The sequence below is a fragment of the Aythya marila genome (genome assembly GCF_965140915.1).
Source record: "Aythya marila genome assembly, chromosome: 2".
In the NCBI taxonomy this organism is placed as follows: Eukaryota; Metazoa; Chordata; class Aves; order Anseriformes; family Anatidae; genus Aythya; species Aythya marila.
In genome coordinates this window covers 148,183,425-148,199,800 of record NC_139043.1, presented here as the reverse complement: position 1 = coordinate 148,199,800, position 16,376 = coordinate 148,183,425, and the positions used below count along the sequence as shown (strand labels likewise).

General features: G+C 34.7%; 1 protein-coding gene across 1 annotated transcript in view; it reads left to right on the top strand.

Moving 5' to 3' along the window:
- Positions 1–16,376, top strand: part of ADCY8 (adenylate cyclase 8) — a 123,281-nt gene that overhangs the window by 50,053 nt on the left and 56,852 nt on the right. The window contains exon 5 of the mRNA XM_082755464.1: positions 9,390–9,517. Coding sequence (XP_082611590.1) covers positions 9,390–9,517 — 128 coding nt within the window. The remainder of the gene's footprint in view (positions 1–9,389; positions 9,518–16,376) is intronic.

Below are 16,376 nucleotides of genomic sequence, written 5' to 3'. Positions count from 1 at the left end.
GTCTCTAAGACCTGGATGTCATAGTACCTGTCTGGTGTCCTGAAAATAGAGATTGCTAACAACTCCACAGAGGAACAGAAAATCTGACACAGCTCTGCATGGCTTTTGGTCTTTATGTCCTAAATGTGGAGCACTGCACTGTATAGAAAATCAGGATGCCTTACTCAGGGTTCTGGACACTCATGAATGGGCTACCTGCCTAAAATATAGGTGCCTAAATCAGTGCCTAAATGACCTTGGAAATTTTTGGAAGTGGACACGGACTGATCTGTAACATGAATTTTAAGTACGTGTGATATACGTGAACCTAACATTTGCTCTGTTGGTGTTACATGAATCTTTCAAACCTGTCAGAGGTGCTCCTCTCAGAAAAAAAAAAAAAAAAAAATCCCCATTTTTTCATCTGATGGTCCCAGAAGATAGACAAATTCTCATGTGTCTTGGAAATCTATTCCATTGCCTTAACACTCTCACTGCTAATTCGGTATGCCTTGCTTCTCATTTGATTTTTCCAGATCTGAATTACATCCATTGATATGGCCTACTTTTCCTAGACAAAAGAGCCATCTTGTAGCCTCTGATTTTCTCCAGGAATACATCTGTGTCCTTTGATCAAGTCACATTTCAGGTTTCTTTTTGATAAAAGAAACAGACCAAGCTCATTGTGAGTCTTTTTTCCTCTGTAAAATTTATTCCTTCAAATGATTCTTGTAGCTATTTTTCTGGGTTGCCATTATTATTATTTATTTTTTTTTCAGAATCTCTTTTAAGACATAGGTACCAGCACTGAAAGCCATTTTCCTGGACTAACTTCCACACAGATCATCACCTTTCCTCCTATTCTCTCTTTCCTTGATCACTGTCCAAAGATCACATTTTTTAAGGTCTTGCCATCTTGTTATAACACATATGCCTGCATGGTGCTTGATTGTTTCACCAGTCTTATTTCTCCTGCAAATATTATTAGCAATGGTTTCATACTTCTCTGTAAATCTTTGTCAGCCCTTTTGGAAAGAGATCTTTTCAAAAACTCACTTGAAGGATCTTCCCCTAATGAGGATTATACATTAGCACTTAGATTTCAGATCTTTCACTTAAATAGTTCTTAATCAGCTTAATTAGGGACATCATAACTCTTAATAGCCACTGTTACTGAAACTCTTGTTTTGCTTAGAATTACCATCAAAGCAAAATGGTCAATTGCAGAAAGCTTGAGGCAGTTTCTTTGGATTTTAAGGAAAATCCTTATAAATCTTTATTACTTCCAAATAAAAATCATATTCTATAATCTCATATAAAGGATTGTTTGACCTGCTATATATTCTTATATAAATCATATATTATTAAAAAAATACACTATTTCACAGCTTACTGAACAATGTGATTTAGCTTAGTTTCTTGTTTCTCTTATTCAGTCTTTGTTTTTCTTCTGCAATGCAGAAGCAATGAGCTCTGATTTTTTATTTTATTTTTTTTTAAAATCTTCAGCTGGTTGCATCAAGTAGTATGACATATACTTATGAATATAATTAGTAACAAAAAATTCCATAATATCTGTATCATTACCACAGAACACTTTCAATCAAAATTAGAACTCAGTTCAATATTTCTTAGAAGAAATGTAATGTTGTGTTATATATAGCTACTTCCCCCTTCTAATTGCTCTATGATATTTGTGAAAGATTTATAGTTATTAAAGATGTAAGTGGCAGTTGAAAAAGAAGAAAAACATGTTGGCATAAAACAGAGAGGAAGAAAAGGTTTCTCTGTATATCCATCTACTGTGAGGTCTAAACAGAAACTTAATTAATATTAATGTTTTCCTTAGGCAAAAATTCTGATGAGAGAATGGAAATAAGTTGACATTCAGCAAGATACTTTAAGCCTGAAAAAGATCCAGCTTTTATGAAATAATACTTATTTCTGACATTTGTTTTTCCTCTGTCTTCTATGCAGTGCTAGATGTCAGCAAATACTATGATTTAAATAGTTTGTCATATTTATTAATGTATCTACACAATGAGTAGATTCGGTTTCAGATATGGCAGAAGAAAGAGTAAAACCCTAAAGAGAGGAGGACACATTTGTAAGTTTTGTCACAATAGCAGCTGAGATGTACTCCAAAATCATTGATGACACAAAATGTTTTAATTTAGACACATGCATATGCTGCTAGATAAACACACAGTCATATTTGAAATTGGAGTCATCCTTAAAATGAAGCATTGATGCTGAAACAGAATTCCTTACACAAAAGTCTAAAATTTAATATTTCATATAAGAATTTACTGGTTAATCTGTAAGACACTTAATTTCTTCGCAATCTCATCAGCTTTCATTTGATAAACCAGAATATCCATGCCTCTTACTTAGAAGAACTGTAGATGCTAAGTGGAAGATTCACATTTTAATGAGCTTTTTTTCACAAGTCAGTAGCCTAGTGTTAGTGGGAGACTTATGTAATGTGAATCACAAGTTACTTACACATGTTTAAGAACTGATTGCTTTTTTTTAAAGAGAGGTGGTCTTTTTCTGTAACATTGGTTGAATTCTGTCTTGGGAGATTTCAGACAACCTGCTAAAAAGTTCACCACAAGGGAATTATTGGTATTGCTTGTGATTAGAATTTCCAGGGCTGGAAGTCTTTAAAAGACGTTTAGATGTAGAGCTTAGGGATATGGTTTAGTGGGGACTGTTAGCGTTAGGTCACAGGTTGGACTCGATGATCTTGAGGTCTCTTCCAACCTAGAAATTCTGTGATTCTGTGATTCTAACTAGTGAGATCTTCAGCCAAGAATGCATCGCATAACCCCTGTACATGACCTCACAACAAAGAGGGAAGAGTGGAGGGCATTAAAGGCTCCTTTGTCTCCTCAATAAAGACACTCTTGTTGCAGTGTTTTACATTTCCTTGACACATTTTACTGCTGAGGTGGCAGTGCTTTGTTCTTTTGTGAAATGATCTTCAAGCATGTAACTCTCAGAACTCCCTAGAGTTCCTAAACAAAACTGTCTGTTTAAAGGTATGGATCAGTAAATAAAGGTGTGAATATCCATTCTTATATGTTTTGGGTACTGTATTAAGAAGCACAGTTAACTGGATTGTGAGCATACATATATTATATTTAATTTGTTATAAGGACATTATACAAATTTATAGTAACAGTGAGAAGTGAATATTCTTTTTGCAGTGCTTAAGGTTTTTTCCCTCCTCACCAATGTCAATAATTAATTGTCTAATACTAGTGAATAAACAACAGTACTAAACAATCTTCTTACTAAAGTTATAGTGTTTCAGATGCTAAAAAGTCCGGTGAATCATCAAAGGATCTAGGTAGCCAAATAAAGCAGTAGTCCATAAGATAGTTTTAGAAATGCTTGTCACCATAATTAATCTACAGGTATTTTATGAAAAAGTCAGATGAAAATGACTGATTAAAGTAATAAATCACCGTGGAAGTATTTGAAAGTTTAGGAATAGAATCACTTAAGTCCAAACAAAAACAAAACAAAACAAAACAAAACAAAACAAACAAACAAACAAAACAAAACAAACAAAAAAAACATAAACCTTGTTGACTGAATTGAGATTTGGATAAAATTCTGGATTTACAAGTGTACTATTAAGAAATGTCCACCTTGCGCTTTATACATCTGCAGTCTTAGAAATTCCTAAGAGGCACAGGTTATGCACAGTTCCATGTGGAACTGCACAGAATCCCAGAATGGTTGACTTCGGAAGAAACCTCTGGACCTCATCTGGTTCAATCCACCTGCTTAAGGAAGGACACCCAGGACCATGTCCAGGCAGCTTTTGAAGATCTCCAAGGACAAACACACCACAACCTCTCTGGGCATCCTGTTCAAGTGCTCAGTCATTCACATAGTAGAGAAGTGCTTCCTGATGTTCAAATGGAACCTCCTGTGTCCCAGCTTATGCCCCTAGCCTCATGAGATTCAGTGGGCTCTTCCTTTGCAGGAAAGAAACATATGATATTTCAGAAAACTCATGCAGGAATGTGCTTTAGTTCCTTCCACAGAACAAGAGACCCCAAAATCATATTTTCTGTCAGCCTACAGAAGTCCTAACCACCCAGCCATAGGTTAGTCTCCAAAAGAAGTCATTCCTTACATGATCTGTTAAACTGGTATGCAGTGTAAAAATATTTAAGTATTCCCTGGTGTAGTTGGAGGATACAAGATGGTGCATTGTCATGTATTTTCCTTCATTTATATAAAAAATAGAAACAGTCCTGGCAGCCATGACCCAAAACCTAATCCTCCTTTCTGCCCAAAACACCAGACTAGAGAATTTCCTTCCATCTGGCTTTGTCAAGGTCCTAGCTTTGTTTTCAAAAGTGGCAGAGCTGCAATAAGAAAAATCTGGATGGACTTCTTTATTGAGCCCACTCAGACCAGCCTGCTGATTAAGAGCTTTGGCCTAGGCCCCATTCATGCTGAGAAAGGCCTTTTATCTAGGTATCCTGTACCTTTGGCAAACATTTCAGGAGTTGAGCTCTTGCATACAAAGGCCAAGTCCCTGCTTCCTCCTTCTCTGTCACTTTTAAAAGATTTACATATGTAACCTCTTTGTTCTACAGTTCAGCCTCAATAATTTCTCAACCACGGTGTTCAAATTTTATCTTGAAATTAGAAAAATTGGTAATGTGGATTTTCTTTTGGTCTGTTAAGTAGCCTATTCCCTTGAAAAGTAGGTGAAGTGATTAATTCACCACAGGCACATTTAAAAACATGGTGTAACATACAAAACACTTTTCTCCCCCTCTTCTCAGAAATTTAGCCGAAGGAAACAAGAAATATTAATGAAGTTTCTGTCAGCTTCTTTTAGTAACTTGATATTTGAGCAACTCATTTCTTCAGTTCTACTTTATGACAGTTTACTTTGTTCCCTTTCCAGTCACTAAGGGTGTATTTAATAAGCTTAAACATAAATCATTCAAATGCATGAAGTAGTTATCTATGAAAGAGCTGCATATTTTCTTTTGCAGAGAATTAAGTTGATTTGGAAAGAAAAAAAAAATCTTATCAATTACCTCCGAATCTGTCTAGAATTACTATTATTTATATCTGAGTGTTTAAGCCTGTTCAACATCCACAGGCAAAAGTTCTACTGATTTCAAATGATCTTGGCAGAATCAGTCCCCTTAATTTTTCACTTCTATCAAATGAGAGGCAAAAACATCAGAAAAAAGCCTCTATTTGTGACATGCTTTGAAATGAATTGATACCATCAGCAAATAAAACTACTGACTGAGTTTGGGGAAGGGTACAAGATGATGGATACTGATTTGAATGTCTGTACAATATCATCTGTCATGTACATGCCCAAGGAGAACTTCTGAAATTACTTGTGAGAAGGTGAAAGGGAGTAGAATAAAATAAAGAAAAGATCATGACAGACGAAAAGTAGTATAAGAATTTAACACTATCATGTAACAACTGCTGCATCAAAATTCTTGTACATCCATTTTCTCTTATTTAAGTAATTTTCTCATTTTACAGTTACTTCATACTTTTTTAGATTTTTCATCCATTTTTATTTAATGGTAACAGACAACTATTTGGTAATGTCACGGTGAGGTGTTGTTAGGAATTGGGTTTGAGCAAGTTTTAAAGTGTGAGGAAAGGTGATCCTTAATGCTGCTGCTATGATTTTATATCACTGAAAAGCAGGTAGGCACAAACAAAACTGCCTTCTATTTATCACTGCAGCATGGCTATTTGAAAGACATATATTACCCATAAATCTAGCCTTAATATACTAATTCAACAGACTGGCAAAGCATCTAACTTAAACTGGAGTTGTGATTCAACTACAGAGTTATCAGAGGAGATCTCAAGAGACCACACAGTCCTCCACTGCCAAAGTAGATGTTATCAGTCCTCTGTCCTTCCTTACAGTTGTTGAACTATCTTTCACTAACTAAAACATTTCCAGTGATAAAAAAATCCACAGTTTACTTACAAATCAAGTATTGGGAATTTAAGATATAATGGGAAATATAAAAAGGGTAAGGACAATATAACCATACTGTAATACATTTATCAGTCAGAATGATTCAACTAACAAGACCAATTAGGAAGACAAGCAATCATTTATATGTTCCTTGTTCCTATTGCCAATAGAGACACCCTGCATGGTTGTTTCACCAATGCAGAAAGACATGTGTCTTGTGTCATGTCTGTTAGTGCTGTGTGGGTGCCTCACATACCCAGGGGTCTCTTTCAAATGTGCCATAAGCTTATGTGCAGACAACTGAATTAAAGCCCAGCTGACTGCTTTGGCTGTGAGCTAAATCACTATAGGTTTAAATGAATGCATTTGCCTGTCTGTCTTTTGACTGTAATGGCAGGCTTGGCTGCTGGCTGACATATGGACACCTATATATAGTCATCTAGATTTGGATATCTCACTCTTGTAAATTACTTCTTCCTGAGCTTTGGCAAATGACTGTAAGGATGACGTATCAAGACAAAAAAAAAAAAAAAAAAAAAAAAGTACACATTCACGTGCAGCTGAAAAGATTTCCTGCGTCACATGTACTTATATTTGAATACATCAAAACCTCATTAGCAGGTCTTGTTCATTAAGATTCTTCTTTCTTATTTTTTCAAAATCATACCTTTTTGTAGTGGTCTGTCTTGTTCTGGTTTTCAGTAAATGAGGAGATATATAGCCATGACAGAGGTCTCATTTGAGCGCATAGAAATTGTGCTCAGATTGAAGTGCATAGAATCAGCGCTTCAGCCAGTTTAAATGAGACATTATTATCCAAACATATGGGCATTTTTCCTACTGCATACTGAGTTTTCTAACTGTGTGGAATTAGATGCTCACTTAGTAGGGGAGTCCCATGTCTTCAGATAGGAAGATACCACAGAATCAAGACTGCAGTATAAATTTTTTTATATAAAAATATAATTATAATACCAAAATATCATAGTGTACTAATTAAGTTGTATCTTTCTTTCTTTCCTGGAAATTGAATATTTTCCTATTTATTTCTAATTATACTATGGAATTATCAGTTGTAATCTATGTCTAGTGGGTCTGAATATTGTTAAAGTGCTGCCTTATGCTTTACTTCACTTCAATCAAATTAATATAACATTATAAATGTTTTTTCTACTTTGTTGATGTAAAATCAAATGACAATTAGAGTATGGAATTTATTGAATCACACTATTAGCAAAGACGACCACAGAATCTCTGTTTTATTATATCTTTATATCTGCCGTTTTTCTAAGTAGGGAGCACTGGAAAGTTTGAAGAGGGACTCTGACAGTTTAACTTGCACTGATTTGTGTCATTGAGTGCTCATTACTAATTGATTAGCTGTAGTGTTTCATAGTTTTACTGTATAAACAAAAATTTAGATGGAAATTGCTGTAAAGTTAAATCTCTTGTTCTTTCCATTGAGCAGAAAATATATGAAACTGAATGTTTCAGTGGATTTTAGGATGTGAAATTTCAGTTGCAAGCCTATGAAACGTACTCATTGCTCATTTGTGTGGGTCTGCAGAGGGACTGAAGAGAAAGAAACAAGGAAAGAAGAGTTACATGTGAAATTTGTCATTTTAGAAGCCTGACTATAGTTTTAAATTTCTTAATGAAACTTTGTCATCTAGATATTGCACTCTTAGAGCCAGTGATAGTAGTAGCTGAAGATGAAGCCAAGGCTTCAGACACAGTCAGCTCCTACTGATGGTTTAAGGAGATTTCAGGGTGAATCAGTTTACTTTGTCCCTGTGACCACAGCAAATTTTACCTTCACGGGTAAGTGTTATGCTTCAGCTGACTTCAGCAAAAGTTTTGGGTACAAAGATTTTGGGTGAAAGCTTTTAGGTGCAAAAAATTGGGGTATGAAATCATGCTTTATGTAAGTGTGGCCCCACCTGGCTACTGTGTACAGTTTTGAGTGCTATAATGTAAGAAGGATAAAAAACTATTAAAAAGTGTGCAAAGGAGGACAATAAAAGACTCGATGATCATTATGGATCCCTTTCAACTTGGGATATTCTGTGATTCTATGATTGTAAGTGTTTAAGTTCTTTTTTGCCGCTTTGGATTTTGAAAGACTTGGCTGAGATTCAGTACAAAGTTTTATTCTTCCTAGGAAAAATCTTGAATAATAACTTGGATTCCCATTCATTTGGCCACTACTCAGTTCCTGAGGCATTGTCAGCATTCATGTTTGCTCCTGTATCCTACTTAAAGTTGTCTTTTTCCCAGTGGGACTAGCAAAGGGGACTGCTCCCCTTTGATTAGTGCAGCCTTCACCACAGGTTGGTTGAGAGAAAAAGAAAAAAGCTGAAATAAACACCACATGCAAAAGTTTGCTATTATCTAATGAACCAGATTTAGAAATTATCTTGCTTCCCAGTAATGACCAGTCTTCATTTAAATGTCCTCTCATTGGAACCTTTACTGACTGAAAGTTAATCTTGCATTTCAATGATTTCCCCATCATGAAAATGCATCCCTGACTCAACTTGCAGTATGTCCTGCCCCTATGCACTTGCAGTTCTGTCCTCCAATCATTATGGAACCTGTTCTTCAGCATTATCACCTGTGGATACCAGACCAGCAGAATACTTTGGGCATGATTACAGCTTATTCTGGGCTTACTTGTTCTGCTTGTCTGGGAACTGCAAAAGTTTTGGCAACTTACTAGAAAAGGACCTTCTAAAATAATGATCTAATCACACCTCAATATGTTCTTTCAGTCTATAAGTATACAGTTAATAAGTATTTAAGGAATAAAATTCAATATTTGCTTCTAGGGTAAAGGATGTTTCCAGCTGGATGCCAAATAAATATCATTTTTCCACAGTACAAGCCTAACACAAGATACTTTTGATATTTTTGTGATGCAGATACTTGATCAGCTCCTATAGCTGCTGGGAATGCAACAGTGGAAAACAGGTGGAAAGGGATTATCAGTAGGACAAAAGAGGTTTCTCTCACTTATTTCCAGTGCAAAAAAAAGGGGCAAAAAGAATGCCCTGGAGGAATATAGTCTAAAATGTGTTATTCATTATCTCAGCTGATGTTTCTGAATCTTTGGCATAGCTTCCAGTGTAACTATGCTGAGACCTTTCTCACCATCAGCAAGTCCACCTCTGCCTGCCTGACATTAAACATAAATGGTTATCTTTTTTTTTTTTTTTTTTTTTTTTTTTTTTACTGAAAAAGTAAAGGTGATTTATTTCAAGATAGAAAAAAATCAAGATAATACTAATTGCAAACAGGAAACATCCATTACATTACTTTTCAGTACTATTTCCAACCAGTTTTAAATTCATCTTAAAATTATAAGAACACAACTGCAAACCTTTTCTTTCTCTTTTAATGTATTTTAATCTAGGAACATCATTGTCTGAGAATAAAAATCCTGGGGGACTGCTACTACTGTGTGTCTGGGCTCCCAGAACCTCGACAGGACCATGCACACTGCTGCGTTGAAATGGGGCTCAGCATGATCAAAACTATCAGGTAATATGATTTTTTTTCTTATTTTTTCATTGGTTCTGACAATGTCTTGTATTTTCTATCTAAAAATGTTATTACTAGACAATTAGTTCTTTTGGTGGATCAGAGATCTCAGGATTATCACTGTGAAAAGAGCAGGACTTTTTCAATCCATACAAGGCACTGTATGTGTGGAAACAGATGCTAAATGCTACCTTGTCTATAAGCTAGTTTCTAAGGTAAAGTGTTGACACCACTGTCTATTTAGTGTTTTAATTGTTTTTTATTGTATTAAAAGGATTAGAGCAAACAATTTAATCTGCTCATCCTCAACCTCCTCATAAAAATGACAACAGTATAAAGTGAGAACTGTTAAGATCTGTGAAACATATTGCTCTCAAAACACACACAGCTACCGTGTTACATGGTCTGCAGCAGCTAGTCATTTACCAGGACATCTCCAAAAGAGGTTTTCTCAGTCTTTTTTTTCCCACTATATCAATTCTTCTGACATTCCCTTTTCCAAATTCTTCTTCTGTTGCTGTATTCCCTAAAACAGTGTTTCCTATCCTGAACATTCTCCTCTTCTTGTGGATGTTTTGCCATGCATTATCTTTGTCTGCTTCTTTTCCAGACTGCCTTCCTCCCTTAATCTGAGTGTGTTTCATTATGTACATTAGAGAGTTAGGGTGCACTGCAGCTACTTTATTGAGATCTTAATAGAGAAAGAATTTGGCAAAAATTAATAAACGGAAAATGTAACTGAGTAATGATTATGCAACAATGATCTGTAAGGCTGGATTCAATTATCACAGACTAAATGTTGCACAAAGTAATAAATATTTTGCTTCTGGAATCCCCACAGTGAAAGTGAAACATGAATTAGAGAAAAAACGTTGATGGAAAAAAAGTATTGTTAAAAATATTTGGAGATGCATATTAAATCAGTTGCATTTGTTAATACCATCCACAATGAACACATTGTAAGTCATTTTTCTTTTCTGTGTTTCTCTGAATTTCCTTATATATGTGGAAGTCTCTGAAGTGCTGGTGTTCTGTTATGAAGCAGGTCTCAATGACCGTACTCCAACAGAAATAGTACTATAGTTTTCATATCTTAAATAATACGTGCATCCTACAGGAGCTGTGAAACCAAAGCCTATTAGGACTTTGGTCATCCCAGACTAATTCAGTTCGAATTGTCTTCTCTTTGTTTAATAATCATAGTATCTGAATTTCTGGCTATCCGATAAGGTTTTCCCATGGGTTTTCTTTTCAGATTACAGAAGATCTTACTTATCTTAATGTGCAGCCATATAGTAATCAGGGAGGACCAATCCTTCTATGGGATATTACAAATACTTCAGTCTACGTCTGAGAGAACTTAAAATTACCATCAGTCCTGATGGTAATTAGTACTGAAATTGATAGAATTCGCTCAGTTAAAATGAAAAAAAAAATTTGAATAACTGAGTTTCTGCTATATTGATCTGTGCATATTTGATCTATGACCTGTTAAAAATGACTTTTTATGATTATAATGTATTTAATCTTCATCTGAAGTTTTTTATGAAACAAATATTCGGTGTGTTAAAAATAGTTGGGAAATGGCCCAAGATACAAGAAACTTTCAGAATTTCACTATTATGTTCATATTATATAGATGAATTCACAGCCTTCTTGCAAGGCAGAGAAAGTTAACATGAAACATCTAAACACTGAAAGAGTACTGATAAAGATGACATGAACCATTGTTTCTTTTTTATCTTGCAGAGCTCTGTGTTAGTTCTTAAATCTCAGCTATGTTTTAGCTCGAGCACTTAATGTAGCTTAAGAACTTGATATTAAAACAACAGCAACAGAGCCACCCACAACTACTCCCACCCCCCCAAAAAAAAAAAAAATAAATAAAAATAGCATTAATGTTATGAGATCCCAGCTAAATTGGGATTTAGGCACTTAAAATGAGATAAATCCATGTAGTTCTAGATCTTTTGGTTCTTCTAGCAGTAAGCTCTTTTTACATTTAATATAGAAGGTATCTCTAAGTTAAGCAGACCATATTTTCTTCTGTAGATCCTATTCTCTCCATTGATACTATGTAGTTCATAGAATCATAGAATCATTAAGGTTGGAAAATACCTCCAAGATCATCTAGTCCAATCTTCCCCCTACCACCAGTATCACCCACTAAACCATGTCACTAATTACCACATCCTTGAACACCCCCAGGGAGAGTGACTCCACCAACTCCCTAGGACACCTGTTCCCAATGCCTAGTTGATGATGTTGCAAGGATCAGTACCTCACTTCAGGTGAGACAGTGCCCAGAAGTCCACCATCTTATGATACCACTACAGAAATTTCCTTTTAGTCTTCTTGATGATTACACAGTCAGAAGAAATTAAACAAGAATGTAAAATAATTAGTTACACGAACTGGAAAACAAATCTGCTTGGACAGGTTGACTCACAAGGGACTTCTAGGTGTTTTAATATGACTCATATCCTAAATTGCTTATTCATTGCTAATTGAGGCTTTTCAACTTGATCTTAAGGATGTTAAATTTGAGCCTTAAGGGCTTTAAATTTGAGTCTTGCTACTCCACTGCTCTCTTTGCAAATGCTCAGGGTTCAGCCAAACAATCTAAAACACTGCTTTCCCTGTAATGTTTTATGCATCACTGTTTCTCATTACAAAGCTTATACAAGAAAAGCTTTACTTGATATTTCAAATGTCATATATTTTGCTCTCTTAACCATTGAGCTCTATTGAAATATTACTTTGATCCATGGGAATGTTCCACAAAATTTGATTTTTAATCTAAAGCAAGGAAGCTTTGCCCCATCACATTTGTTCATGACCAAGAATCCTAACTCTGGCTGTCTTGCAAGCCCCAACCTTCTGCAAAATGTCCTAGAATTCAATTGAAAGGGCAAATGAAAATAAATAGAAGAAGCTCTTCATCTTCATGAAGATTCATTTATGTCCATTTATTCAGATGGTTCTCACATCTTTTTACATGCTATGCAAATCTTCCTGAATGTAAATATATTATATTAATGCCTGTCTATTCTGACACTTTGTAAAAATAAGATAGTAGAGGAATGTTTAGTCATCAGATGATAATATTTCATTTTCACAGCTATCACCCAAGCTAAATGGATGTCAGAGATAACACTGAGGGGAACTAAATCTGTAATTGCTCTTATCTATTAAAAATAGTCAGTCATTTTATCTTTATCTCTATTGATATATGAGAAGGGGAAGATCTGTAAGAAGAAAGCAGTCATCAGCATTTTCATTGCCTGTTAGTGATGTTTAAAAGCTGTGTTGGAATGCCAGATGGATGGGATTATGGATGGGATATGTGATAAAATTCAAGATAGGAATATCTACTTGCTGACAGTCAATTATGGAGCACAACATTAAGACCTAACAGTAAAATGAGGTTAGATTTGTTGAAACAATCTCTTCCTCAAATACATTAAAATGGATGTAAAATAGATAAGAGAAAGAGAACATAAAAGTAATTCTAAAATGAGATAATTTCTAAATCACATTATGCTCCAGTCAGAGATTATTATGCTTGTTCATTACAATTTTCTATTCTTTCAGTTGAGCTGTTAAAAGAGGAATTATTATGTAAAACACAATGAGAGGACAAGGGAAGTTCAACAGAAAAGTGAGGTAAAGGAGAAGGTGGGGAAACAGGAAAGGAGTAGAAAAATGTTGTTGAGACAACTGAAGGAAATAACTATAAAGAAGAGGAGAGCACACTTCCAAAGTGGAAATTATAGTTGATAGTATGATAATGTCAAGACTGAGATGATAATATTGAATCTTGGTGTTATGTCTTCATTTTAAAGAGCTTGTTAAGCATTTTTATAAGGTTGCAGGTAAAAAGTCATGCAAATAATTTGTGAAGCAGAAGTACCTTTAAAATAACAGAATTACATAGACTGTTATACATCTGTTTTGATTATATTATTAATGATATTAAATAATAATAATAGGAATAAGTTATTTGCTAGAGGCTCATTAATATGTGCAGAAAACACTGGATTTAAAGATTGGCAACAATATTACTGAAAGAAGTGGTGGCTTTCCTGTCTCTCAGTGTTTTCAGATCAATACTTTATTTTTTCTGGAAGAAATACTTCCATTAGACACAAGCTACTGGAACATGGAAGAACAAATACAAGTGGGTAAAATGTACTGTTCTGTGTCACACAGTATATTAGGATGGACAACTGTACCTTCGATTCTTCAGTTTGGATCTCAGTAGCAGTGTAGGTGACAAGAACTGCTTCCAGGTTAAAAAATGTTTTCTTCACCACCATCTTCTCAAATATCTTTATCACTAAAATCCCAAGACTGTTTAAGGAGTCCTCAAGGACTCATTCACATAATATAATGATGTAAATCCAACTCTAATATCCACATAATGGTGGAAAATCAAGCAAATCTTTTTGCTGATATATTTATTTGGTAAATCAATGAGTTGTGAGTGGTTTCTTCTCTTGGATTATTTTTCACTAAATTACCAGCTGAAAGAGCAATTATTATGACAGAAAAAAATAGACCCTGGATACAATGTAGACTAAACTCCAGAAACCGTCTATAATAAATTGATAAATTGTTAACATTAATATAAATTCATGAGAATAAATAAATAAAATAAATAAATAAATAAAATAGAGACTATCTTAGGTGATCTCAGTGATTGATCTGCTAGGTTTTCAGCTCTTTACATTAAAAAAAAAAAAAAAAAATTGCTTTTAACTTCATCTTTTGGGTATTAAAATAAAATCATAAACTGATTAATGGGGGCTAAATAAGTTACTTATGCAATGAAGAAGCCAGGAACTGCTTTCATAATCCATGAATTATTATGTAATTAATCCATTAATATATTCTTTCCACTGATTTTTCTTGTATAATATACAAAGCTCAATCTGTGTTGGAGCTAGCTCTGATTCACAGAAAACAGAACAATGTTTCACAAAGCCAAAAGCTATTGTACGCCTTCATTTCTGTATGGTGGTGGAAAGAGGCTTTGTAAGATATTCACAAGTTCTCAGTTCACAAGTTCAGTGCATTTCAGATGCAAATCACATCATCCCTTTCACATGTCCATTTCAGCCACTGACAATTAATGAACGGAACATCAGGACAGTATATCTTTCCCTGCTTTTGCTATTGGATGCCCATATTAATCAAACTGTGTTATGACCAATAGGCTTGTATACTTCTGAGTCCCCTTTTCTTCGAATGTTCTACCAAATACAATCAAAACTATATTGGCAAGTTATCATAGGAGTGTATATATTTATACAGCTGTTATCACATAATTTTCAAATGACAAAGCAAATTTCTAATAAAATTTATAGTCCTTCTTGGTTCTTTCTCAGAGAAGGCAGACATAAAAAAGAGGAATATGGCAGTAGTTTAACTCTGTCCATGTTGCTATAGTATCAGTCTGAGCTCAAAGCAAGTCATTTACATTCATGACAAGTCTGATGATATGAAACTTCTTCAGATAGTAGTTGTTATTAACACTGGAATTCAGCACTAGTTCCAAGGTAGATCCACCCTTTTAATCTGTCTTCATGGGATAATATCTGCCTTAAATTGTAAATTCAGTGCTGTGGAAAGTCCATCTGCAAAGTGTTATATCCTGTGAGTCATAATACTTTAGCTGTATTCTTTGAACCCTTAGTTTAGTGCACCCTGTTACCTAGCTTTTTTAATGTAATGGATGTCTGTTTTGCAAGGATGACACAGCTCCAAGAATCACACCTCAGTTCACATACTACTGTCTCAGAACCAAAAATTTGAGTTCTTTTAGGAAAATGCCACAAATCTGTTAGGTTCAAGCAAAATTTTTTCTATGTAATTGAACCTTAGCATCAGAGGACAGTTCAGTTTAGAGAGGACTACAGGAGACAGATTGATCATACTTTCTTCTTAAAGCAGGGTCACTTATGACCCTTGTTTAGTTTAGAAAGCACAGTCTTCCTATTCCTGTTAAAAGTGCATTAAGACAGCAATGCCTATGTCTTGACAGATATCACACACAAACTCCTGAACCTGCAGGAGAGCTAGTCAGCCAGGAAGAAAACATGCCGGGGCTGTTTTAAATATCTCAGTTGGTAGACAGAGCATTGCACAGTTACACTGATTAGTACAGATGTGGATGGTGTGCCACTGTTTGAACCTGAAAGGCATGAGTTCCAGGGAATTCTGTTTTCTAGCAGCCTCAGAAAAGCTTGAAAAGTAGATCTGTCACTTTTGACTTACCTTCTATATACAGATAGGAAAGCCTCAGATTAGTAGCACCAAAAATATATATAAAATAAAGTAAAAAATCTAATATCCATCAAACAATGCTGACCAGACAGATATGCCAAGATCTAGTTAAAATCAATGAATTTTTCATCACCAACTTGACTGAAATGAGATATGGCATGAATAGCATCAGTCACAATTTCATTGTCCTGAATAAGATATCTCATAGCTTGTGAGGTAAGCTGGGCTGTTTTGTAGAGCATCAATAATTCAGCTTACTGTGTGGGCCTTTTGAAAATATTTGCAGAAAACCTTTTAAACAGTTGAAGCAAAAACTTTAAAAAAACTTTTAATTCATATTTGAATAAATTTAATAGTCAGAAGATCTAGAAGATGTGGAACATGAACATATGCAAAGAGAACACCCTTTATTTCATTATCTGGTATGTAGTATTATTTATGATGAGGTGTTTGTTTTTTTTTTCAAAATAAATGAGAACTAACTCTACTGAGTATCATGATCCAAGTTTTGTAGTCTCAAAGTATTTAACTGCTTTTGTCCTATAGCAGTGTATAAACAAGACTCTGCAAA